The 26,652-nt window shown below is 38.0% G+C and overlaps 1 protein-coding gene across 1 annotated transcript in view; it reads right to left on the bottom strand.

Moving 5' to 3' along the window:
• Positions 1–26,652, bottom strand: part of LOC131695541 (patronin-like) — a 116,994-nt gene that overhangs the window by 35,508 nt on the left and 54,834 nt on the right. The window contains exons 3-4 of the mRNA XM_058984067.1: positions 3,783–4,094; positions 3,542–3,630 (exon numbers count right to left, since the gene is read on the bottom strand). Coding sequence (XP_058840050.1) covers positions 3,542–3,630; positions 3,783–4,094 — 401 coding nt within the window. The remainder of the gene's footprint in view (positions 1–3,541; positions 3,631–3,782; positions 4,095–26,652) is intronic.

Raw genomic sequence — 26,652 nt, 5'->3', positions numbered from 1 at the left:
CCTATAACTAAATTAGTTATGGAATTTGCGTTTCGATTTCGTCTCATCAGAATCCGACACTAACTTAGTGACAGGACTACGCTAGCGCATGGTTGACGCTGGCTCCAAAAACGGAGACACAATTTGTGTTCTTGAGCAAACCCCTAGTCAAGCGTGATGTCCCGCAAAAAAGGAGGTCATTTTAATCCGATGAGAGCTAATGAAATCGAAACACTTGGTTGGGCTTAGCAAGCCAATACATTTTGCTCGCATAAACTCTTAAGGGGTTAGTGAGGTATTGTCTCGCATTATAGGATTCTATAATTATATCTCCCGTTAGTTTTTACAATTTCAAGTTCAAAGTTCACACACATACATTTGAATGTATCTGTAATCGAGCAAAAAAATCTATTTTTGGAAAAGTTTATTTGGACCTTTCAAAATTCATGCGACCAAATTATTAATTTGGAAAAGAATTAATAGCTCTGCCATTTTTCGACCGGTTTTTATCATAAATAGGTCGTTGGAATTAAATGTTCTCTCCAAATTTCTAGCAACAAAAGACGTTTTCTAATAAAAATGTTGAACAATTTTCATATTTTTCGTTAAAAAATCGCAAAATAATGGGTACTTTCATATTATTGTCCTTAAACTGCATAGTACTTTTAACAAAAGGACATAACATATCATATCGTTGAGAAGGCCATATCTTCTTTCCAAAACACATAGCAAATTGATAATCGGGGGAGACTTGACCAGGTTTCCAGCTAAAACTGCATAAATCGCATAAAAAGGCATTCAATCCCTCAAAAGTCATTGAGATATAATGTGCAAAGTTATTGTGCATCTTCATCAGTTTTTGCAGAATTTTAAATTTAATTTTTGAAAAGTTACAGAAGTTTTTCTGAGATCGTTTGGGGAGACTTGACCAAGGCGTGGGGAGATTTGATCAAGAGAATTTTGAAAAATCACAACAAAAAATAAAGACACAAAACATACTGTAATTATTTTTTTTCTCCATATTGTCGAGATCTTTAGGTAGCAGTAAAAAATTTAAAAGGGTTGCATTTGATACATTTTGATTTTTTAATGCATTTTTTTAAGGATTAACTGTACTGGACTATTGCTAACTTTGTTTACTAATACTAAAATATAAAGACTTATGATTCAGATGGGATTTTTTATAGCGTGATTAAAATTAACAGTAGATAACAAAACATAATAATTATCAGGAATCTTTGTATCTTTCTTCATCTAATTACCACTTGGTCAAGTCTCCCCATAAAATCTTGGTCAAGTCTCCCCAACATTAGTTATTGAGTTCAATGTCATTCAAATTCTAGTAATACTATTCCAATGTTCCAATTTATGTTAAATCATTTCACTGCTTCACAAGGATTAAGATGGTATATTAGTACATCAATAGTAGTTAGTAGTCGAGTAGATATGTCCATACAAAGCTTGATAAAACATTACATCATTTAATGCAAACTTATTAATCACGTAATATTTTCTGTAAGGAAAGGATTTTTCATTCCAAACTCTTGAAATTATCTTAAGGGATCGAAACAATTATAAAAACATTTTCAAGAAAAAAATTAAAAATCGAGTAGAAAACACCATAGCCAAAAATAGAATTTTGCGCTTGGTCAAGTCTCCCCACGTTCTCCTACATTCATTTTTTTTATTTTGTAGCACCGTGTAATTATACTCGATTAGACAGAATTGTGGGCAGTTGGGTGGATTAATACCCAGCTTCGAGTCCATCATTGAGTCTGCAGTGGCAAATTCCTTGTCAGATCATCAGTTTCAGGGCAAATTTATCGAAAAAAAAACAACCCCATAGAAAATTCTCCCGATTTTTCCAGCGACTAAATCGGTTTGCATCGGCACAATCGACCGACCATGCCATCAAATAATTGGTCGTAAGTTGCACCGACTCGTATGGGGGTTTAACATGGACATTTGCTGACGCGACAACCGGTTAAATATAAGTGACGAAATCTGTTGAAATCGGTCTATTTAAACCAATTAAATCGGTCGATTAGTTGGTAGTTTAAAACTAGAACCAGATTCACACAAATTAAATCTGGCGAATAATATGTTGACGAAAATTGTGCACTACCGAAATCCAGCTTAGTCAGTTTATTACTCGGTCGACTCCGAAGCACTCGTTTTCAACGGTCGACTGGAAAGTTTATCAACTGTCAAATTTTCTATGGAGAAGCTTAAATTTACTGGGGACCTCTGCTGTAGCTAGATAAAGTTCTCGTCCTTCATCTAGCACAACTTGTTACTGATCGCATTAAGATGAAAAATTCAGCAGTGAAACACGTGCATTATCCAAACAAATTGCTTTAGGATCTTTCAAGATCCAAACAAATGCTGCTGCAGAATTTAAGATGCGTCCAGATTCTAAGTGCACTCTCAAACTGCTCTCAGTCAATTTGTTAACCCTAGACATACTGACATGGTACTCTTCAGTTGTTCGACTCAACGCTTAAAGGCGCAATATTTTTTTTTTTAATTTTGTAGAAGATGTCACACAAGCTTTATTACGTTACTACTATAATTTTGAGAGGTATTTCATTCGAGGCCTTGCAGAAAAATTCGCAAGGAACCCAAATATGCAAACAATTCTATTTCTTGTCCTTGAGCTAGTCGGAACAACAATCACGTGGGCTGCAATTTGGTCACGATTTATTGATTTTTCACTCATGTTAGCGTGGCACGTTATCTGTAATTTTCCTCTGTTGCGATATCGTAATTTTGGAAACTAAAATATAACCATGTTTTTGCATGTGATCAGGATATACTTGACCGCTAACAACTATCCATCAAACACGGGTATCGGGACATATTTACGTCAAACATGATCTAAGTTTCTAATACATATACCGAAACTACCTGATCCATTTTTTTCTCCAAAATTCGGATGCCAATCGTTCTTGAAATTGTTTTTTCACCGTCCAACTCCTACGCTAATATTTCGACCTGGTCATTCGTTGATTCAATCCTGCATACAAACGAAACTACAGACAGCGCTTAAATTGTGCCCACATGTGAACTCTCAACACCGACAACGGTAGTCGCCTTCCAATCGACACACGTACGAGTTCTACGTATAGAGAAATGTCAATATTCTCTCAACAGTTGGTCAACCTAAAGCAAAGTGTCATCAAGGTTCTTCTCCAACACTAGAATGGTCGTGTAATCGATTGCTATCATCGCTATAGTGTGCTTTGGGTTGGGTTGCTTTTAGCTTATAACTTTTAGACATCTGAGTCAAACTCGGCCACCCTGCCGGACTGCAGCTACTTGGCGAAGGCTGAAGACCAGTTTCTATATTTGGCATAACCGTCACTCCTACGCTGTCGCAATCCATAACCGTCATAATTCGCACAATCATCATTGCCATCGATATCTAATTAGGTTTCATAATCAATTTTAGAAAAGTACCAGATTCGAGTTCAATATTACCTATCAACTAAACAACCTATTTCCTGTCGGTACAGAGCTTAGAAAGAACCATTTGTAATTTAGTTCGATTGTTCACACTCACCTTTCTAAAGCACTGGAAATTCTTCCACTGGAAGCCACTTCTTTAGCGTACAACACCATCAGTGCTTCTATCACAGTCATGTGGGCATTCTGCAAAATGGAGAAGCAAAAGAGGAACAACTAAAATGAGAAGCCACCCCATTTCGGCACTCGATTGCGTTTTTTTTTTGTTCGCATTCGCCTCGCTTCATCGAGGTCAAGTTCAAGGTTGCGCGCGCGTCAGCCGCCGCAATCATACTTACAATTCTAAGAGGATTCGTTTGGATCAGAACGGTCTCCGTGAGCGGCTGATCGGGAGATTCGTTCATTGGCACACCCTTTCGGGACAAAGTCTGCAGAATGGACCAGTGGTTCAGACTCTGGTAGTTCGGGTCCGAGTAGATGTTGCTCAGCACTTGGCAGTAGATTGAGGCATTCCCCAGTCCGACGACGATCTGTGGCTTGAGGTGGTCCTGACCTTCGTGGTCCCGGTAGAAGGGATCCTTGAGGAACTCCGGCACTCGGTTGTTGTATGCTTTCGATAGAAGCCATTTCACCGAGGCACGTTGTTTGGCCTGGAAAAATGGAAGAGTGGAGAAAAATGGAAAAATCGATTTAGAGCAATGTTGGCTGTTTTTAGTTGTGTATGATAAATGGGTTTTTATCATGACATAATATCGCTTTGTTTGCTATCAGGCGTCTCAGCGAGCTAGACTTAGGTGGGGTACACTTATCTACCAACGTATAGATGCGATTCCCTACTTGGGTACGTTCAATGACGAAGAAAAAAGTAACGAAAGCCACCTCATTGGCGGTGTGGTTTTCTGATTGCGAAAAAGCAGTGAGATTTAGTGGGACGAATGACAACGATGATGTTACATACACGCTATCATGTAGAATACAACCCAGATAGATGGTGGAAAAATGTGACAAGGCTGTGCTGTGGGAAAATCTAAAACTGTGATTGTTTTCATATGCATAGCTTTGCACAATGAATGTACGGTTGTATCAAAAGTATGATTTACTACCTGTAACCCGGCCCTGAACCCCAATATGGCGTTGCTTCAAAAAGATAACTTTAACAAAATTGCACCATATGTAATTTGTCTAGTAAAAGAGTCGGTCATGGTTCATTGTCGTTTATGTTCGAAAATGCAGTAATAATACTACCACTTAGCTAATGACTAGATTTTTTCATACATTTATTTGACACGCTATTTGCAAAAGCTTTTTACGCCAAAGTTTCTTTTTTTACATGTTACAAAAATGCTTAAGACTAATTTTAACTATACTAATAATTTGTCTAAAACTAACACTGTAATCACTTTAATTTTTGCTTTTTTTCTTAGATTCTTGTATTTTATAATGATCTTGTACATTCGAGTGTATTTATTTAGTTTTTTCCTGTATTGCCTGAGCTTAAAACAAAACTGAATATTCTAGGACACTGTAATTGGTGAATAATTAGCCTTGGATGAGAGTATGAGGAGATGAATCTAATTATATTTTGACAGATATTATTTTTAGAAAATGATAGATAAGTTCCGTGTCTAGAGGATCGCGGTAAGCCAGGATGTCTCTAACAGGAACATGGATGGGTCTTCCACGGACATGTAAAGAATCTATTAATTGTGATCTGGTTTCACGTAATGACTAGATATTAGTGCAGTCACTAAAGGTGGCTTCTGGGTTTCATAAATTTTTAACCAAAAAAAATAAACTATTATGTCTTAAGTGAGCAATGGGATCATCGAAATGAGTCAAGTTCTTCCTATGAAATTTCGCCCGGTTGTTAGTCGCGTATTTTTATTATGTGTGTGTGTGTATCTGCGTCTTTGTATGAGTGTCGTTCACTGGAACGCATTAGTGTGATCATACGATCATGTTTAATTGTGGTGTAAACACGTACACGTTACTTGATTTTTTGGACCCGCGAATCAGTTATAAACTTAGAACGGAAAACTAGGACTAGGCAGGCTCATATGGACATGATATCGAAAGGAAATGTGAAGTGTCTCTTGCCTTCTGCTAAGTAGGAGTTGGGCGTTGGAAAAGAATGATCGCATGGTCGTTCTAGGAGAGAATTTGTGAAGCTTCTTGTGCCGGCGTCGGCGGTAAAACATGATGATGAGTTATGTTCTATCAATGACCATGCGGTAGACTTGGGTGCAAAGCCTAACTCCTACTTAGTAGAAGGCAAAAGACTTCACATTTCCTTTGGATCATGTCCATATGAGACTTCCTAGTCCTAGTTTTCTGTACTAAGTTTATAACTGATTCGCTCTAGAATCCGTCGTTCAATTTCATTGCTTTCGTTTCTCTTAGTTTCAAATTGGCCGAAAATAACCAACAAAATCGATACAGTAGAACCTTGCGGCAATTAAAACATGGAAACCAATTTATGGTTTTGTATTATCATGAAGAGCTCGAGCGTTAGTATGTTGACAAGTGTGATCGCTTATTTTTTGTTTGTAGCGTGTGCTGCCATATATGTAATTTCGCGTGTAAAAATAATTTGTGTATCCTGACCCTATTATCATAGGTACGTCACGTAATCACCTAGAGAGGAACTATAATATTACCTAGTGTCGTTTTAGTACTTGCATACCATCGCAGCATCAATCCGAGGCAGGGGAAACCGAGTTGGGTTGAAACAGAGAATTGACATAGTGCTCATGACTAGCGAAACCATACAGTAAGAGATCTGGCTTTTTGTTTACATATACGGATTATGTTACTATGTTTCAATCGCCGCAAGGGTCTACTGTATCGATTTTGTTGGCTATTTTCGAAAAAATTAAGACTAAGAGAAACGAAAGTAATTGAAAGATAGATAGGTATTCTAGAACGAATCAGTTATAAACTGGGACTAGGCAGACTAATATGGACATTATCGAAAGGAAATGTGAAGAATCCTTTGCCTTCTGCTAAGTAGGAGTTGGAACATAACTCATCATGTTTTACCGCCTGCAAAGGATTCTTCACATTTTCTTTCGATAATGTCCATATAAGCCTGTCAAGTCCTATTTTTCCGTTCTAAGTTTATAACTGATTCGCTCTAGAATACCTATCCGTCTTTCAATTTCATTGCTTTCGTTTCTCTTAGTCTTACATTTGCCGAAAATAGCCAAGAAAATCGATACAGTATATATGGATTATGCGAAACAAAAGTTTTTTTGACAGGTTTCACTAGTAACAGGTACTGTGTCAACTCTCCTTTGTTTTAACTTACCTTGGTTTTTTCTACTCACTGTCGGTCGAACCTAAGTGATCTAATAAAAAAAACCCTTGTAGCTTCAGTTTTACTGACAAGCAGACAACGGAACATAAAAAGGAAAAAAACTTCATTCATCCAACTGGAACATACAATGACGCGTAGTACGTCAAGCACTGAAGCTCATCTTTCTTAGCTTCGATTAGTTACCCGGAGCACACACCCTTCAGCTGCCGAAGATCATCCGAACTAGTGTGATCTTTGAGAGTCCAGGCTTGGGACAATTCAACTTTAAAGATTTCACCATCAAAGCCCAAAGCGAAATTATACTTTCTAGCTTTTGTGAAATATACTAGCGTTTTGGATCTATACGACAGGTCAATTTTATTTTAATATTATTTTAATTTTATGAAAATCATTGATTTTGGAGCTGTAGAGCTAGGGTCTCCGAAGGGCTTTCCATCAAACACTCGTTTGGATCAGAACGGCCTTAAGCAAATTGCAGCGGGCCATGATTCTGAACGTGATATTCATTGTATGGTTCAGATATGCGCGGGCGTATGGACTTCACGAACGCGTGTATCATCACGAAGGGCTTGAGCGTTTTTACGTTAACGTGTTCGATCGCGTGGGCGTTTGGATGTCGCGTGCATGTAACTTTGCATGCATAAATTTAATTTTATAAGCGTGCGTCCATTCACATTAACCTTTCGGCAGTTGCGCTCGTGCACGGAGTGCACACTGCTCTGAAAATCTAGCGAATTCGTGTTAGGGCACCAGCGGCTGCTCGTTCAGTGGTCCATAAGCGCGACCCTCTACTTCCGTGATTCTTTTAGCAATCTGTCACCAAAATGACCAAAAAAGGCGTAACGGAGGACGTTGCAAGCACAACCGTGGTCATGTTAAGGCTGTCCGATGCGTTCCGAAGGACAAGGCAATCAAGAAGTTTGTGATTCGCAACCCGTCGAATCCGTACGCCACCGCAGCGAGCTTTCCCGAAGGATATGAATCGGCATTCGAATGCTCAACGCAAGTAAAATGGTCGTTGGCAGAGACCGTAGCTTCATTCGCTTTCGTGGGTGATAGTCGTTGATCTTCGACCGGTTATTGTCTACAGAACCAGATTTATGCGGTGAAACATTAATTTGTATTTTGTTTGGTAAGATTACCTACAACTTGGAAAGTAATTCGAAAATAGATTCAAATCTATACCAAATTTTGAAAAAATCGATGATGCATTTGCTACTTCTATTTTGATTATCTACCATATTATTCAGTTCTATATATATAATCATCTCGAGACGATCAAGGATAGATGTGCGGAAATGAGATGATGGATTTTTCTCGTGTACTGTGATGAGTTACCGAAATAAAAAAAGTATCGGCACAAACGTAACATCCGTACCCTAATGCTGATGCTGTCCATAACACTGTGAAGTTTCCATAGGTTCCAAAATTTGAGGTTAATGTTCATTATTAAGCATTATTTTTAAATATTTTAATACAATTGTATTGGTAATATATCCAATAGGCTTGAAATGCGCTTGAAACAAAACTGATCACTAAAATCATGGAATCAGCTTATCCACGGAAAAAAAATACACTTGTAAGTAATAGATATCTTGCTTGGTGTTTTTTCATATTGCAGTTTCTCGTTAAAGTTATGCGAAGGTAAAACCTTGCGATTACTTTTATATTTTTGTGAATTATGCCTATCGTCTATTATGCCTAACACATACCATACCAATCGTCCATTATACCTAACGCCCATTACGTCAAACGTCTAGTATGTCTAACCTCGCGAACCTGTCAAACTCATCAACCTAGGGGAGGGTTTAATTTCACTATCCTTTAATATATGAATAGTGGATTTAAGTAGAAAACGTTCGTCTTATGTGGGTTAAGAATTTTGTTTTTGTTACTATTACTTATTAAGGCTTTAACCTCGAGGGTCATTTGTTTATTTTGAAAATAATACGCATTTCAAAGTTATAATTCCATTTACAATTTAATAAAGATACAAAAAAGGTAAATTAGTAATAGAATATTATGGCGATTGTCTATCCTGGGCATATGTTGTGTGTTAGTTTTCTTACTTGATGGTAAGCAATGGTCAGATTTATCCTCTGCCGCTCGCTGATCATTCTGTTTGCATTCACCCTCGCTCACGTTTGCGTCCATGTCGTTGTCGCTAGAACAGCTTCGATTTTCGCTGTTAGATGTTGAGTCCTTTTTGTGCTTTCGAGTGACTCTGGTATAGACATTTTTGTTCTTGTTTATTACTTCGCTAGATTCGTTAACCATTGTCTTGCGGGGATGTCGTGGAATATTGTTTGTCCGGCATTTATTTTCTGGCTGGCTGTATGTGGTGTATCAGCAGATATCAAAGGCTGGTTTGGTGGTATTGGTTGTAGTAAATGAATTAGTTGCTTTGGCGCATGGCTTACTGTAGTGTGCCGTCTGGTTACAGATCTGGCACGTGGATGTCTGCCCAGGGTATGATCATGGGATTCTTTGTATGTAGTTAATACCTTGAGATGGTCTGCCCTCGAAAGAAAAGTAGGTTTGGTCAGCCGCATTCACACCACCCGAAGACCATCGAGGATGCCAGGGAATTTTTTCCAGTATTGTTTGTAATGGATTCCACTTCTCCTTACTTCGAAACGAATATTTTAATATTAGCTGTGCTAATACGAAGTGCCAAATTATGTAACCGAATTTCAGTCAGATCAAGGTCCATATAAACGGGGATCTTAGTTTTGACGTGTTCATATTCAACGTGATGCATGTTGTTCTTTGCTACGAAGCTTTCTGCCTCTGCTAAGGAGTTGAATGTGATAAGTACTATTTGTCTCGTATGATGTAATTATACATGAGACACTTCTGTAAGCACAAGTTGAAAGCAACGGGACTTTACTGTTCTGCAGTTTCACGTACACGCTATAGCGGAGCGAAATTTTTGTTTGCGTGCTGTTCACAAGCGGTGCGTTTTTTGACTTCTGATCAGTACGAAATGAGATTGGTATTATCTATTCCATTTTCTTAATCATTTTATTTATTTAGTCCAGATGTTTGTGTTTTGATTTCATCTCCTCAGAATCCGGAATTTGACCAAGGTACCAGACTGAACACTAGCCCAAAACATGAAACACTAACTATGAATACACCTAACCAACTTCTAACCTTTTATGTTCCAAAAGAGTTTTCGGCTTCCGGTATCCGGTGTTATGGCTTTAGCTCCATTGATGTGGGGCCGGATTTAGCTTGGTTCCATGCATTGATTTTTTTTGATAATTTGAAAAGTAGAGTGGGGTCAAGTAGGTCAGTTTTTTGCGAGCTTCTGCGATGGTATTTCTGTACTGATTTTGACAAACAAGCACTCGTTGGAAAGGTTATACAACTGGCAACGTTTTGGAAATAATGATTTTATGCAGTCTTCCCATGAACATCGATAAGTTAGCACCTGTGTACAAAATTTCGTGCTCGTGTTCAACCTCAAAATTGCTTTGCCTTTGTGTACAGGTTCGCCTCGAACACCGAACCCAAGCGAACGATGTGCAAACTTAGGTTTAAACACCGTGTACGAATACCGTGTGCGTACACAAGAAAGGCACATACAAAACAGAATGAGTCAACACTAGTGATGATGAATGACAGAAAGAGAAAACAAGTGTCAAGAACCTGAGTGTACGAACACCGCGTACGTACATGGGGTTCGTTTGTGCAGACGAACATGTGTACGTGTTTTGGTACGCATTAGCGCGTTCGAGTTTGCAAATCCGGGTTTCAGATGAGCACAGAACTAGAGCGAACATGGTGTTCGATGTTCATTTGGGAAGTCTGATTTTATGTACGGCTATAAATTTTCAAGCTAAATCCAATAAGGCGAAGGTACTTTCTTCGAAGCTTTCAAAAATTAGGTGGTACGATATGTCACTATATTCGAGGTTGAATAAAACAATGTACACAACTAGAAAATTAGCGGTTCAACTTTAATTTGAGTAGTAAGAATACTGCAGATTATTTAAAAATTAATAACACAAATAATAAATGCAACCCATTGACGTAATTGAGGTAAGAAAATGCAAATGATGTGAAAAATCATGAAAGTTTATTTCAGCAGCTGCGTCTGATTTTGTACATGCAAATGACTTCTTTGGTGTCCTCATCATCGCCAGAGTGTGGAATTGAAGTTGTGCATTCCGGAGAACGTGGTTGCTTAGTAATTGGCACTTCGGAGCATTTTTATTCCTTTTCCTTCTCTTTTTGGATCATGTTTTTTCGATTATCTTCTTCAATAATACCCTAAATTATTATACCTATTGTTAACAAACGCGTGATATCTGACGCGCTATCATCGATGACGAGCACTTTTCTTTCACACGAGCACGTAATGTTTCAAACGTTACCTTTTCGCATTGTTTTGGCGTTTTTCGCACATTTTTCCTGTCAAAACAATTCAGATTTGCATTAGAATAGCAACCCATAGTGCCCCCAAACGTCTGATCTATCGTGCCACCAAGCGTATGTTCCATGTTTATGTCCGTATTTGTTTCCAAAATAAAGATAGCTAAAAATACGAAAATCTATCAGCAATGATACAAAATTTCGTGCTATTTGACTAAAACCGGTCATTCAAATGAATGTGACAAAGCTTAAAAACATTTTTAGTGTATTTATGATATTATTGATATTCTGAATTACACCTATTGTAGTACTACGATATGAATGTAAATAAAATCGAGCGGCCCCTCGAATAACTGGTCCGCTCAGCATGGGTAAAAGCTTCTGTAATTTCTCCCGAAATGTGAATGAGAGTGAGTGGTTGGTTGGAGTTCCTTCGAATGAACGGTCAGATGAGTGGTTGAGCACCCACCGGATCCAGCCGTGGTTGGAGCCGAGTTACTTTTGGCGGGTGGTCGCGACGCAGGCGTCGCCCCACTTTTGAGATAACCCTTTCTGCGACCTTTAACCGCAGAATAAGCTATAGTGGAGGGGAAACTATTTGTCTCTGGGTTTTGAAAGCCATTCGGCAGCACCCGGGATTTGGTGGTAGAGGATCGAGGTCTGGGGATATTCAAAAGAAATTGAAGCCGTATACAAAAAAAGGCTTCGGGGAAACTTGCGTAATTTCGTGAACGATTGCGTAGTTCCGGTCACGAAGATATGACTCATGCTTTAAACTGAGGACTCCAAAGATCTGATTTTTCACTGTGTTCTGGATCGTGGAAGAGGCAGGAGTGGTTTAGTTTTTTCTCGCGCCTCGGTGTGGTTTTATAGGTAAAAGATAAAAATCGTGAGATTCTCTATATCAGTTTTGCCAGTAATTAGTTTTCCCTTCCCAGTTCTAACTCGTACAAGTTAAGTGGCTTCCCGCATATCGAAGCAGTGGTTTAGAGTCGGTATTCCCGAATTAAGGTAAGGTGCAAATGGTGGCCAGTGCAGTGCGTGCCCTAATTCCAACTTGTCGTTGGATGCGTGTTTTTCGTGCAGGTTTGAAGCTGCAGCATCCCGTCACACCGATCATCATCCGTCATCAACCGCTTCTGACCCCGCCATCTAGCTACAAAGTTCCCGGTGAACCATCCGGAAGAGCGACGACCGTCAAATCCGCGCTAGCTAGGGAGCAGCGTCGTTGCCAGCATACGTCCAGTTGCTGGGCACCGACTATCGATCAACCCACGTGGGAAACATGTAATGCAGTGACCTCCATCAGGTCAGACTCTGCCAGCAAACGACCGGGCAAATCGTTTGTGGCAACCGGATCAGCATCTCCAGCGGACTGGATCTTCGAGCGACCCACGTAAAACCATGGTAGTGTGAGTACTCATTTCCTTTTTTTGACATGCGCATGATCAATTTTGTTTAAACCCGCAAATGCCGGTTCAGTGAGCTAAGTGACAGCGTTTTCGTGACAAGCTCAAAAAGCCCGGGTTCGAAACCCGATTATCAATTTTTTTGTTCGGCGGTTTTATTTTTCCCACCCCGTGAAAATCCTAGGTCAGCGATGAAATCGCTGTATTACACGCAAACACGCCGACTGTATATGCACGCACCGTAAGTTGAGCCACTCATTTTCGGATGAACACCACGTTAGGTAGTTAGATTTTTGATATGCTTTGGGAAGGGAGAGAGACAGGATAGGCAGTGACCATGTTGGTTAGCGCGCTGCGAGGAAATTAACTAGCAAGTTGGAAGGCCTGGGTTCGAGACCCGAAATGTGAAATAAATATTTTTTTTGTAAGCGAATTATGAGTTGAAGTGAATTAAACAGTTTTTTTGCAGTAAACTATTTTTTGGTATTTTCTGGTATAGGTAGTTTCACGATTTTCGGTCGTTTCCGTTTTTAGCGAGCAGAGTTGACTCCTTTTCCATTCGACTCCCCCTTTCCTAAATCGGCCACGATTGGGGACCTTGTGTTTGAGTAGATCTTTGCCCGTGATGATAAAAGGCGTTAGAGCTAATCAATTATACCGGTCTGAGGCCTTCTTTGTATACTGTTGTTGATTTCTAGCGAATGTTTTCAGACTGGTAATCAAGGTACCCGAGTCCAGTTGGACCATTCTGGAGCCAGAACTCAGAAACAAATGGTACCCGCCCGTAGGAGGGGTCTCAATAGCTGGGCAAACTGAACAAGGCGAATGGTCTCCTTCGGGAGTGGCGCTGAAGCCATCCGCTAAATATTGATTTAGGCTCCGGCTCCAACTGTCTCGGGTTACACTATGAAAATTATCAAAAAGAGGCGAATGACCCGAAGGTTTTTTTTTTGATTATAGAGGTTTTAACCTTAAGATCATTCGCCTCTTCGGGTTAGAAAATTATTTTATGAAAAATTAAAACCTCAATAATCAAAATAAAAGAGTTATTCAATCTGTAAAAGTCTTCAAGGATACAAGCAAAGAAAAAACCATCTCCCATAACAAAACTGAACAAGTTGTCACTTTTAAAGTTTCAATGTCCCTCGAGAAACACTTTTCATCGAAAAACACCCCCCTTGGGTATATTGAAACGTAGTCCCCAATCCGTCCGGTAAATTTCACTCCAATCTGATCCGTTTTCCTTTTTACTTTATAATACTGTTGCGTATGATAGTCATTGATAGGCCACGGTGGCAAGCTTAGTGAAACTATATCCATGTACTTCGTTCTTAATCCCTCTACGGCATATAGAAAGAGCTAAAGCAACAGTCGCAACCGAGCTGGTCAGGTTCAATAGCTTTTAGCGTAATTAGCCAGGACCGGGGTGTCATTCTAGTGTTTACTTTTCGTTTCACGTGTTATGTTTCCGTACATGAGGAGAGGCTTGGAGGGTTCATTAAACTGCCACCCAAAGTCATGACCATAAAAAAGTGGGTCAATCCAATTCAAATGACGGTGAGCACCTAAGCTCTCGGGGTCGTCAGCCGAAAGGTTCATGATTAATGGTTTATAGCAAGTTGGGCGGTTTTTCTTTCCGTTGGCATTTTTATTACAGGGTAGCACATTCATATATTTATTTATGCGAGCGAAGGGTAAAACCAAAGCAACAACAGAAACAGTAAACAAACTGTGGTTTGGAAGTGCTACCTTTCCCCTTTTTTGCTGATATACGGCCGAATGTTTGTGAATGTAGATAAAGTTTGCCAACGTTCCGAAACCTGTTTGAAAGAATGTTGTGATTACAGACGAACCGGTGAAGAGCATTTCGATTTATTTTTCACAAGCATAGTTATTTCAAACGAAACTACATTACGGAAACGTTTCATCTCGTCGTTGATTTCGCGAAATAATAAAATATGTTACTGCATGTTTAACATTGAAATTCCATCGCTAAAATTTTCTGTTAACTCAACCAAATAATTATTTGTTGAAATACCTTGAAAGCAATGTCAGAAATTCGGTGCTTCGATAAGTATGACATAAGGCTGGCAAAAACAAAAATAAATAACCATTCCAGACCGCACACCATGAAAACTCAACCTCCAAAAATTTCAACACATTGCTGCCGAAAACTAATAGACCGAGACTCAAGCGCAATAATTATCACTTTTAATGAAAACTGTATGCACCGCACCACTGAAGCCGTTTGGCAAATTGACTAATTTTCTGGATAGTTTCGAGCCGAAATAGGATATTACCTATTCACATACGATGGCTGCTGGCTGGTTAAACATATCCGACTGAAACTAAAAGTGTTAGTAGTGAAACAGTAAAATGAGTTAGAAAATGAAAATAGGAAACTAAACTAATTTCCCTTGTCCGCCGCACATAACGCTTAAACACACAATCTTACACACGCCCCGCACCTAGACTACAAGCAATTATGATTGCACAATCAAACATGGCAAACTGATTAACTTTTTTTCCTGCTCTAACTAGAGCAATGAACGCCACGTCTTCAACCGATGTGCATACTTCAGCCTCCTTTGCTGCAGTATATATGAAAACGACGGCTAATCCATAACAGCAGAGCACAGACGAACAGTAACTTGTAAGATCTTCTTCCATTGGATGCTATGTAAGATGCTGTAGAGTCGGAGTCGAGGTAAGTCATCCGTGTGAAACTGTTTTTTTGCAGTAATTATTGCAGGTAATTATGCGCTACTGATATAACACATATTGTTAACTTCAGAATATAAAGCTGAATAGTTTTCTTAATAGTTCAAAAACTTCTTCTCAAACTACAAAAGCAACAACTTCGTTTCTTGCATTTTTTTCTTTTATTCAGCATGTTAATTTGACGGCACTCTGTGTTAGGTTATGGTTCTGAAAATATTTGTGATTCAGAATACAATGGAAGTAATAGTTTGGAGCGGTTTTTAATGATGGCGCCGAATTCCAGTTCGCCGAGTGGGTCGTTTAACCGGCTGCCAATTGGCCGCACGTGTTCGGCCGTATACTATATGACCAAAAACCGTGTAACCTAATTCCATTAGGCTAAATATTATTTGGACGAAGGTGTTGTTTAATGATTCGACCGAATAACCGTAATCGAGAAAAATATAAATATGATCGAATGTGGTTAACTTGTCTCAAATTTAATATTTCTTATGCGTACTTGTACTTACAATATTATATACAATCTGAATATTCTGTGGTTTCTTTCTTCTTAGCATGAGCTACTCTTTCAATACCTATTTAAAAATATTTTCGTATTCTACGCCCAGCCTGATAATGTCTAATTTCAGTTCAAGAAGAGATAATTATTGATGGGTGACATTCATACATTTTGGATGTAAATAAATTTATTTGAGCTTTATTATTGAGATTTTTTTCTTTGGACTATTTTTTGCTGACGGGATGATTGGCATCTTTTGAATGCACTATTATAGGAATGGGAATAATGGCATATTCATTTTTTACGGTCCTACTGGAGCTGTAGAGCTAGGTTCTCAGAAGGGCTCACCGTCAGAATCACTCACTACAATTACAAACGAGAGGGGAAATGTCATCCCCTAAAGCAACTGCTTAAGGACAATTGCAGCGGGCCGAGAATCTGAATGTGTTATTAATTGTACGGTTCAGATATGTGCGAGCGTAGGGACTTTGCGATAGTGTTCGAGCGTTTGTACGTTAACGTGCTCGAGCGCGTGTGCGTTTGTATGTCGCACTGTGATAACGTGTATGTAACTTCGCGTGTATAAATTATCTTTTATAATTCGCATATTCGCGTGTGTTCTGGGATGATCGCGCGCGGACCGTGAAACTCATACTTGATTTTCGGCGTGCGGTTCAGATGCTAGAAGAAACTGAGTTCTTCCATATCACTAGAGTTCCCGGTCATGTCGCCATGGAACGTGTTGTCTAGTGGATATGAGTGTTATTTTTTCATTGATCCAACTGAAAGTTACTAGGACGGAGGGTAAAGATTTCCGGACTGCATTTGTACCTTTGTAAGTACTAAAACGTTCATCTTATTAGCGGGGTGTTATCAAGTTTGCGCAATCGCGGGCGTAGATGTACGTGGATGATCGCGAAGGGCTTAAGCACGCGTATGTACCGGTGTATGATACAGATTCTGACAGGGAGCGAATTACCCCATCTCACTAGAGTGCCCGATCATGTCGCCATGGAACGTGTTTTCCAGTGGATATTAGAGCTTTCTTTTTTATTGGTCCAATTGAAGCTATGCGCCTAGACTGATGTTACTGAAGATACACACTTCCGGAAGTGACCGATTCACGATGGCGCGAGCGCGGGAGTTCATAGGTTGACGCTTGAGACCGCGCTTGAAAATTTATAGGTGCTAAAACGTTCACCTTATCATTAGGGTTTTATCGTGTTTTTGAGTTCGCGGTGTAGGCTGCATAGATGATCGCGAACGGCTCAAGCATTTGTATGTTAACGTGTTTGTCGCGTGTATGTGACTTCACGTGTATAAGTTCAATTTTATAACCGTGTGTCGCGTGTGTTTTAGATGGTTGCGCGGACCGTGAATCTGATACTTAATTTACAGTGCCCGATTCAGGTGCTAGAAGAGAGTGAGTTCTTCCATATCACTAGCGTTCCCGGTCATGTCTCCGTGCAATGTATTGTCTAGTGGAAATAAGCGTCATTTTCTGATTACTCCAACTGAAGGCATGGACCTATGCTACTAGGGCCGTAGATAAGGACTTCTTGACGTGGCCGATTCATGAAATACGATTACACATGTGTACGTAGGTCCGCGATTGAGACCGCGTTAGAAGTTTATAAGTGCTAAACGTTCGCTTAATAACCAGGTATTAGCATTTGTGAGAGATCGCGGGCGTAGTTGTGCGTGAACGAAGCTCAAGCGTTTGTATGTTAACGTATTTGTCGCGTCTGCAAGCGTGTATGTAACTTCGCGTGAATAAGATCGATTTTATAGCCATTCGCATATTCGTTGAAGAACGCGCGGACCGTGAATCGGATGCTTAATTTTCAGAGCGTGGTTAAGGAACTAGTAAAAATTACCCCTATATCACTAGACCCCGTTCATATCGCCATGGAACGTGTTGTCTGGTGGATATCAGACATTTATTTATTGATCCAACTGAAGGTATGAGTCTAGGCTGCTCGAACCGAAGGAAGGGACGTCCGGACGCGACCGATTCATGATCGCGAAGGTGGTGGGTTGATGCTTGAGGCCGCGTTTGTAAAAAGTTCACTTAATTACCGGGGTGTTTTAATATTGGCGAGATTGCGGGCTTAAGTATGTGTGGATGATTGCAATGGCATGTTCGCGTTTGTGACCTAGATTGTGTTATCGTGAAGACCACGAGCGCTTGTATGTTTGGAGTGAGAGAAATTGTGAGTGTATAGGAGAGAATATGTAATTTATTGTGTTAGTGAGTCTTAGTATGAATCTAATTTAAGAAAAAGTTAAAAAAGTTAAAAATAATATGCTGCATAAAGATAAAACGTTGGAAAAAGATTATGTAGAAGCGTGTAAATTTATCGATATTATTTATGGTATACATGAGTAGTGAAAAAGCAAACTAAAAGAAGCGGACTTGTTAAGTAGAAGAGAAGAACAAAAGTAGCATGCAATCAAACTACTTGAACTCGTCCAAATGCCATTTATGCCATTAACGACAACTGCATTCTAGTAGAATTTTGTCATGCTATGCTGACTGGGAATGGATGATTCACGTGCGTCGGTAAATTAATTGTACCTTGATGCATTCAATCTGATCTTTTGGATGAATCGAATACTCGAATGCAAAAAAAAAACTGACCAACGAATCATAGGATGGAAAAATTTGCACACATGACAATAAATTACCCACTATTCTATCATATACGCCAGTCCTGCATCCATTCGCTGACCTAGCTGTCACAAATGCTTAGACGAACACATGCACCGATAGACATACGACTAGCACATAACGATTGTACACTAGTACTAAAAACTACAATTACTGCTACACTAACGCGAATAGTCTTCTACTTTTACATTTATTCAATGGTTGATTGTTAGTTTGGGTTGGTGTAGAGTATGAAAAAATACTAAACATAAAAAAGGCCCACAAGCCCTCTCAGTCCCCTCGATACACCACTATCGAGGCGAAATCCAACAACCATTTTAAAGCAATTGACTGATAAAGATTCTTTAAAACTGATGACCAAAATATGCTTGTTGATGTTTGCAAGACCGCCAAACTAGAGATGCGCGGACCCGATACCCTACTCGAACCCGTACCGAGAGGAATCAGGATGGGTTCGGGTTTGTTATCACCGGGTATGGCTTGGGTCAGGTACCTCAAAAAATATTTATTCCGGGTACGAGTCAGGTCGGGATCCCCTTTCGGTAAATATCAGAAAGGGATAGGTTGCCACCGTAAAAAATATTAAAACAAGCTTACTTTTCCAATTTTCCCAAACAAAATATCGTCCCGTAAGTGAGCGTGTATCGGAGTGACTATTATTAGATTTTGAATTGGAACTTAATCATTTGAAAAATTTGATTGTGGAAAATGTTGCGGTACTGTAAAACGGGGAAACATTTATCACTTTTTTGTGATGTTGCTCGTTAATTTTTGAAGTACTTTTGTTGTCAATTTAGGAGAGCCAGAGGCTAGTGAACAGTAGGGATACGTTAGCGGTTTTCTCTTTTCTCCGTTCTTATTAGACGACACAGCTTCCGTTTTTTACCTCAAGCAGTGCGAAATACATTCTTCAATTTGTTTATGTTGCATTACATTTTGTAAACGTGCAAGTACGTTGTTGTGGTTGTGTACGATACTGTGTTTTCCAACGTAATGAATGATTTTGTGTCATTTACGGTAAATGTTAATCTATGACATTAATGGCTATATTTTTTGATAGCACACGAGAGAAAAAAAATTAATACAACACCAACTAGTACCGAGCTCGCTCACTATTTCGGGTCAAATACGGTTTAATTTATTTACTGAATATCGGGCTCGAGTCGAGTACGGGACGGGTTCGGGTTAGAATTTCTTTTTGGTGACCTGGTACGGAGCGGATTTGGGCTTTGAATCTTTTTTTTTTAAATCGGGGTACGGGTTGGGTTCGGGTAAACTTACAAAAATAGTATTCGGGTTCAGGTATGAAATATCGGTGTTTAAGTACCTATCAAAATAACGACAACAATTAATATAATAAAGCAGATTTAATGAACTAAAAACAAACCAATAAATGCGAAAACAAAAAAGTGTTGGTGCCGGAAATTGGTAACTGATTATGAATTCTCAATTCACATACATCATTCCACTGAGACAAGACCATGCGTATTTCTCACGCATATTAAATGTTACGGAAATGGATTGTTTTTCTAGTTGGACAAAACATTAAACAAAGAAATAAGTTTGCTCAGTCCAAAGAAATACGAGCTTGATTGGCGCCACCCGGCGGATGCGTGTTCTCTTTCATAGGTTTATCAACCATCCTTGTTTTTTAGGTCATGTCCTAAATTTCAACGATACGAGATGCGTCCTTTATTTTACTTCAAATGTCCTTCATTTTAATCTCCTATGCTTTTCAGATCAAATTAATTTTGAGAGAAGGTCACAATCATGATTTTGATTTCTCCTTCCAGCGATTGTTATCCATAGACATGCATGCATACTAGACTGCCCAGAAATATGATGAATTTTTGAAAACTCAATCGGTCCACCCTTGAGTCGATTCCTAGTCTTACCAGGAGTACTTGCACCAAATTTGAAGCAAATCGGACAAGTCTTACTACCGGACCAACGTGCCTGAAGTTTGTATGGAATTTTTCAACAATTTACATGGAGAAAACTCCCTAGTTCGTATTTTCGTATGCACTGTATGCATCGTATTATCACTATAAGTGAAAATAAGAAAGGTAATTTAATTGTCTACAACTTTGTCAAAGACGGCTGGTGAATCCGGCTTTGTTAAAAGAAGTTATTAAACTTTTAACGAAGTGATGTCTGAGTCAGTTTTGCATGGGGCCTAGCAGTGCATGGTTGTGTATCAGCACTCGAGTCCCGCGAACTATACATTTTTGTGAAATAATGGTTAGATTTAGCTGAATAGTATGTTTACAATAATAGTATTAAATAATACGGGCTATGTTTTGGATAGAAAATTTTAGTTCTACCTGTGACCGCATAGAGGGCGCCACCACTAACTTTTCGTAGAAGAGAGATAGAGTATCAAGATGTTCGGATGAAATACTGAAAAATACCTGCTCTATAACTTTGTAGAAGACACCAATTTTTCTATCTTTCTCCGTTGAAAAGTTAGTGTTGGCGCCCTCTATGCGGTAACAGGAGGAACTAAAATTTTCTAACCAAAGCATGACTCGCATTATTTACTATAATTCTTGTGAACATACCATTGAGCTAAACCTAACGATTATTTAAAAAAAAATGTTTAGTTCGTGTGACTCGAGTACTGATACACAACCATGCACTGCTAGGCCCCATGCAAAACTGACTCAGACATACTTCGTTAAAAGTTTAATAACTTCTTTTAACAAAGCCGGATTGACTAGCAGTCTTCGACAAAGTTGTAGACAATTAAATTATCCTTCTTATTTTCACTTGCTGTGATAATACGATGTATACAGTGCCACCTAGCGGCGAAAATACGAGCTGGTGGGTTTTCTCCATGTAAATTGTTGAAAATTCCCATACAAACTTCAGCCACGTTGGTCCGATAGTTAGATTTGTCCGATTTGCTTCAAATTTGGTGCAAGCACTCCTTGTGGGACTAGGAATCGGCTCAGAGGTGGGCCGATAGGGGTCATTTTTTTCCTGTCACTCTAATGCATACCCTTCGTGACTGATAGAAACCAAAAACTCTTTTACTAAAAATGAATAAACATTTATACGCATTTTTTATTCTGTAGCACTGCAGCTAGTGTTCGAATTTAGAGTATTGTGACAATGATTTATTTGAAAAGTACACGCGTTTCGGTGGTGTACGTTTCGCCTCAAAACGTGCAGTCTTTAAAAAATTGTTCAAAATCAAAAACGAGAAAAGAAAATAATCCTGCGAGCTCACGCCGAAAACCCGACACTTGCCTGTCAACATTAGCGGCATTCTGTTTCAACATCTATTTGTGCAGCGTCAGAGTCATTTACAGCTTTCTTCAACTTCCTTTTGATAGTTGCCCAATACTTTCCGATTAGACGAAATTGCGGGAAATTTATTGGATTTACATCCTTGTGGACGAAATCCACTTTATTGTCGCGATACCACTGCAGCACCTATCGGCTGTAGTGGCAGCTTACCAAATCTAAACAGAACTTCATTGGATCTTTTTGAGCCTTAATAAAAGGTAGTCTTGATTTCTAAGGGCACTCTTGCTTATACAGTCTCGAGCCCATCGATTTTTTTACGGGAAAAAAAGCGTGATTTTGAGTACGCAACTGCAAATTCCTTGCCAGATCATCGGCTCTTCTGGAAATATTTATCGGCGAAAACAAGCTTAAATTTGCTGGAGTTCACGTGCTGTAGTCAGATAAAACTGGTGTCCAAAGTGTTCGGCGTGGGTGTGTTTATTTAAAATAGGACCAAATTGGGCCGTTTCGAAAATAATATGAAGTCCACTGCCTATTTATAATATAGATAAATAAGAGTGAAAAAAATAGTCACATAACCAAGTTGGTTCATTTTAAAAGATTTATTGTCGAATCACCGCATGAAAATTAGATGATAAGGGAAGCGGACGAAGACCGAGCCGACCACCGGCACTGAATCGTACGCCGCCTTCAAATCCACAAACAGATGATGAGTCGGCAGAATTTTTCAAAAATTGTTTTGTGTTGCATTTGATGAGATCTACAACTCTACAATACTAGTTCACTTGAAAATCACTGCAGCATCGTATTATTACACTTGAGTTAATGATCCTTTTAGTCGATAGGTATGGGCACAATGAATTTTTGTTCTTCTTATCAAATATTGCAGAATTATTTTTATTTTTAATTAATAAGTAATAATAAAAAACGAATAGTTATTCTGTCAACGCAATTCCAATGCACTTTTTTGGTCTTTTGTTTTTTAATTCAAATTGTAATAATACTTTCACGGAAAACCCTTCAATCACAAAATTAAAATATTGCAGTTGTTGATTTTTGTATTAGTTATTTCAACTAAAAATAGGTGATACTGCTAACACTCTTGTTGATTTTCAAACCTTCATTCAGTTGATTTAAATTGTTGTTTTTCTAGGCTGTCAATTAGCAAAATAAAGAGACAGCATAATGCAAAACGATAATCGCTTCGGTAGAAACCACTACAATACTAATTGAAAACTGCTATTGCGAAGAAAAAGTTACTGTTTATTTCATTTTGTAAATAAGCGTTGAAAATATTATGTTTAATTTAATTAAAGAGTGATATGTGATGGATATGTGTTCTTCTTGAAGGATCTAGTTTATATGGTATACACGTTTATAAATAAAGGTGAGTTCAACATTAAATTATTGTTTTCTAATAGTCTTATTTGTTAAAATGAGCCTTTTTAAAACTATACTGATTAAACGACTATTGAACACAGAGAGGAACAGGAGTCACATAGCACATTCCATTCTATCCACTTTTCAAACATTGCAATGGTTAACAATTCCATCTCTAAGGTAGATCATTGTCATCACAGAATTTAATAACCGACATGCACTAAGATACAGTTCAAATTTCATATCGGGCGAATACCAAATCAACCTAATATTTAATAGTGTATTATGCTTGGCGTTCAGGAATACAAGCACCATCATTGTAAGCTTATGCTGAATCGGTCAATCGATCCAGTTGTGTTAAAATGCTCCGGCCGTGTAAGATAACCAACAAAATAGTATACGTTCCCATCGTCGACAGCAAGCATCTCCTAGATCTAACAATACCAGTATTGTTTGCCTATAATAACGAATTGTCAGTTTTCTCCGGTAACTCAACCGAGCCTACACGAATAGACACACACTATAACCTACGAATTGAACATCTCAACGTAGGTGATCTGCACTGCCACAACCACAGTGTGAAACTAGATCTAGATGAAAATTCCGGAAGTTGGGGGTTGGCCTTCTTTAAATAGGCTAATAGTGCAAATACCATCTTTGTACTCACGACTATAGGTTTCTTGATCGTGCCCTACATTCAACCCGAAAACTTTAGTATAAACCTTAACTCAAATGAGCATGACATTGTGCACAAAGCGGCAATCAAGCTGCCAGCTGCAAAGAACATTCCGACAATCTTCTGCGATACTAACCCCTCAAGTTCGCTTGCTCTTAGTAAGATCGGTGGCAGTATCGATCTTAACCACTCGTGTGTAGTTTACAGTAATACTGACAATGCAACATTAGTCTGAACTATTTCGAAGCGAACCCCCCATATGGAACGCATCATTCATCGATGTTAACTCAAAACCATCTCTTGACCCATTCAAACTAGTGCTAAGAAGCCTAGATGCAAATTATGTCTCCAGTATAACAAACAAGTAGACATAACTTGTTGCCTTTTCTAAATGTTGCAAATATATGCCGCTTTCCATTGAAAAGCACCGTGGCAGTGCATTGCACTGGTGTTGCACTTTTAGTAAAAGTGGGTATGAGGCACGTCCAATGGTCCGTTCTTCTGTTAGAAAATGTAATCCCAATGCGATCTATCGGAATGCCCCGGAATTTTTCAACGGACAAGGTAATCGATTTTCTGCACTCGATTTGGTCACATATATCTTGTTCAGCAACTTGAATTCACAACCAAATGACTGGTCATAGATAATGTACGGTACGCACAAATCTTATTGCTGATGAAATCATGCCGAAATCGAAACGGTAGAAAGCCAAAGCGTTTTGCTTTCCTATATTTCTCCGTAAGATGGATTGAAGTCACGTTGTGCATGTCGAGCCAAATATCTATAGACAAATTATTAGTTAACGTCTAGATATCATCTCGCAAGTACAAACTTAGCCATTATTACATAGCTACAAAGAACTGCGTTAAGTTGTACACTGATGATCACTTTAATATGCATTACGATGAAAAGCAATTGCCATTCATCTTTCAGTTTTTTATCGTGTGTGTTTTAGCTCATCAATGCGCAATAAAGCTTTTTTTAATAAATCTTTGTCATCAAGATAAATCTAAAATTCTAGAAAATCAATTGGCATCCCTGCCGCAAATTAAAAATTTTACCGCTCCATCGATTAAAAACGGTTATCGGTCTCGGAATACAAAACTTTTCTAAAATAGAAAGATATTGTATTGAAATATATTTTATACTTACTTACCAAAGAAATAATCGCACATTATCCTCTTGGGTTTGTTTAATTTGTTCTATTATTTATATTTTAAAACAAAACGCTAGTAAAATATTAAAGTTTGTGGTTTGGGCCACCTTAGCTAGAAAACGAATTTATCAACAAACACATTCCTAGTAAAACCCACACAAAACTTTCCTCGAAAATTCGGCTTAAAATGCAACAACCAATTCCGAGTCGGAATCGGTTATTATAAATCAGATAAAATTTTAACGGAAACTCGTCGGAATTCGAGATCCAAATCCAACTAGTTATACTGGGAGAATAATGTCAAAAAGAATGAAAAGATTGAAAGGCTTGACCAAGATGCATATATAAAAAGGGGCCCTCGCTTAGTGCCAATACAAACCCATCCCAGTTAAGCTCAGCCGGAAATGAACCGGAATTCTGGCTGGTTCCAGTTCGTATTCCGGCTCCAGTGACACAAATTAATTTAATTTATGATTCTAGTAAGAATCGGTTGTTGCACTGGAGCCGGAATACGAACTGGAACCAGCCAGAATTCCAGTTCATTTCATTACTGGGATGCAGCAAATGAACTAGTATATACGTACCCGAAGACAAACGTGACTACTAGAGGGCGTGTGGCGCTGCTAGCATGGGTGTGAAGTCGCACAAAAAAGAATGATAATAGAATGGAATCGAAGAACTCTTCATCGAGACTATTGATTTTATTTATGTAATTTGATTTACTGGTTTGATTTGATTTATTCTACCTGTTTTATTAATGTTTTTTTTATTATCAGCGGCAGATCCAGAATTAAATTTCTTACGAGCTATGAAATTTCGATTTTGAAATAAAATCATTACGTAATACACAATAATTGCATTAAAAATCTGTGAAAAAGTTAGTTCGAAATAATTTTGAGTTTCAAACTATTTTTAAATTTAAGCTTATTTAAATTTTTTCGACGAAATGAAAATTTTCTTTTCATTTTTAAAATTTATTTTATTTATTAAACTTATTTTATTTGTCTTATTTTTTATTTATTTTATTCATTTTATTTATTTTATTTATTTTATTTATTTTATTTATTTTATTTATTTTATTTATTTTATTTATTTTATTTATTTTATTTATTTTATTTATTTTATTTATTTTATTTATTTTATTTATTTTATTTATTTTATTTATTTTATTTATTTTATTTATTTTATTTATTTTATTTATTTTATTTATTTTATTTATTTTATTTATTTTATTTATTTTATTTCGCTTGGGTTATATATTTTATTTGGTTTGCTTTTTTATAGTATTTTGTTTATTCTTTCAAATATTGTTTTTATTTCATGTATTTACTATATTTTATTACTTTATTAATTTCTTTTACCTATTTCGTTTAATTTACTAACTTTTGTCATTTCAGTTTTTTCATTTTATTTACTTTTATAAATTATTATGTTTTATATTTAGTTTGCCTATTATTTATATTTTTTATGCATGTAAAAATATTCATATACTACATTTGTTTTCACTCACACATTTAAAATTTTCATTTTATTTAGCTTATGATGATAAAACATATGTAGTTTGTTTATTCGTTTTTATTATTTTTTGACGTTATTAATTATAATTTCTCCTAAAGTTACTAATTATAATTGCCCCAATGCATATACCAAGATCTGTATCTATCTTCGATGATCCATGTTAGCCCAACCCAGTGGTGTAGCAACTTATGAAAAGAAATTGGTGGGCCAAGGGTTTATGGGAGGTAGT

The sequence above is a fragment of the Topomyia yanbarensis genome, unplaced genomic scaffold, assembly GCF_030247195.1.
Source record: "Topomyia yanbarensis strain Yona2022 unplaced genomic scaffold, ASM3024719v1 HiC_scaffold_41, whole genome shotgun sequence".
Lineage (NCBI taxonomy): Eukaryota > Metazoa > Arthropoda > Insecta > Diptera > Culicidae > Topomyia > Topomyia yanbarensis.
Note: the sequence above shows the minus strand (reverse complement) of the source record. Positions and strands in the feature narration are given on the sequence as shown.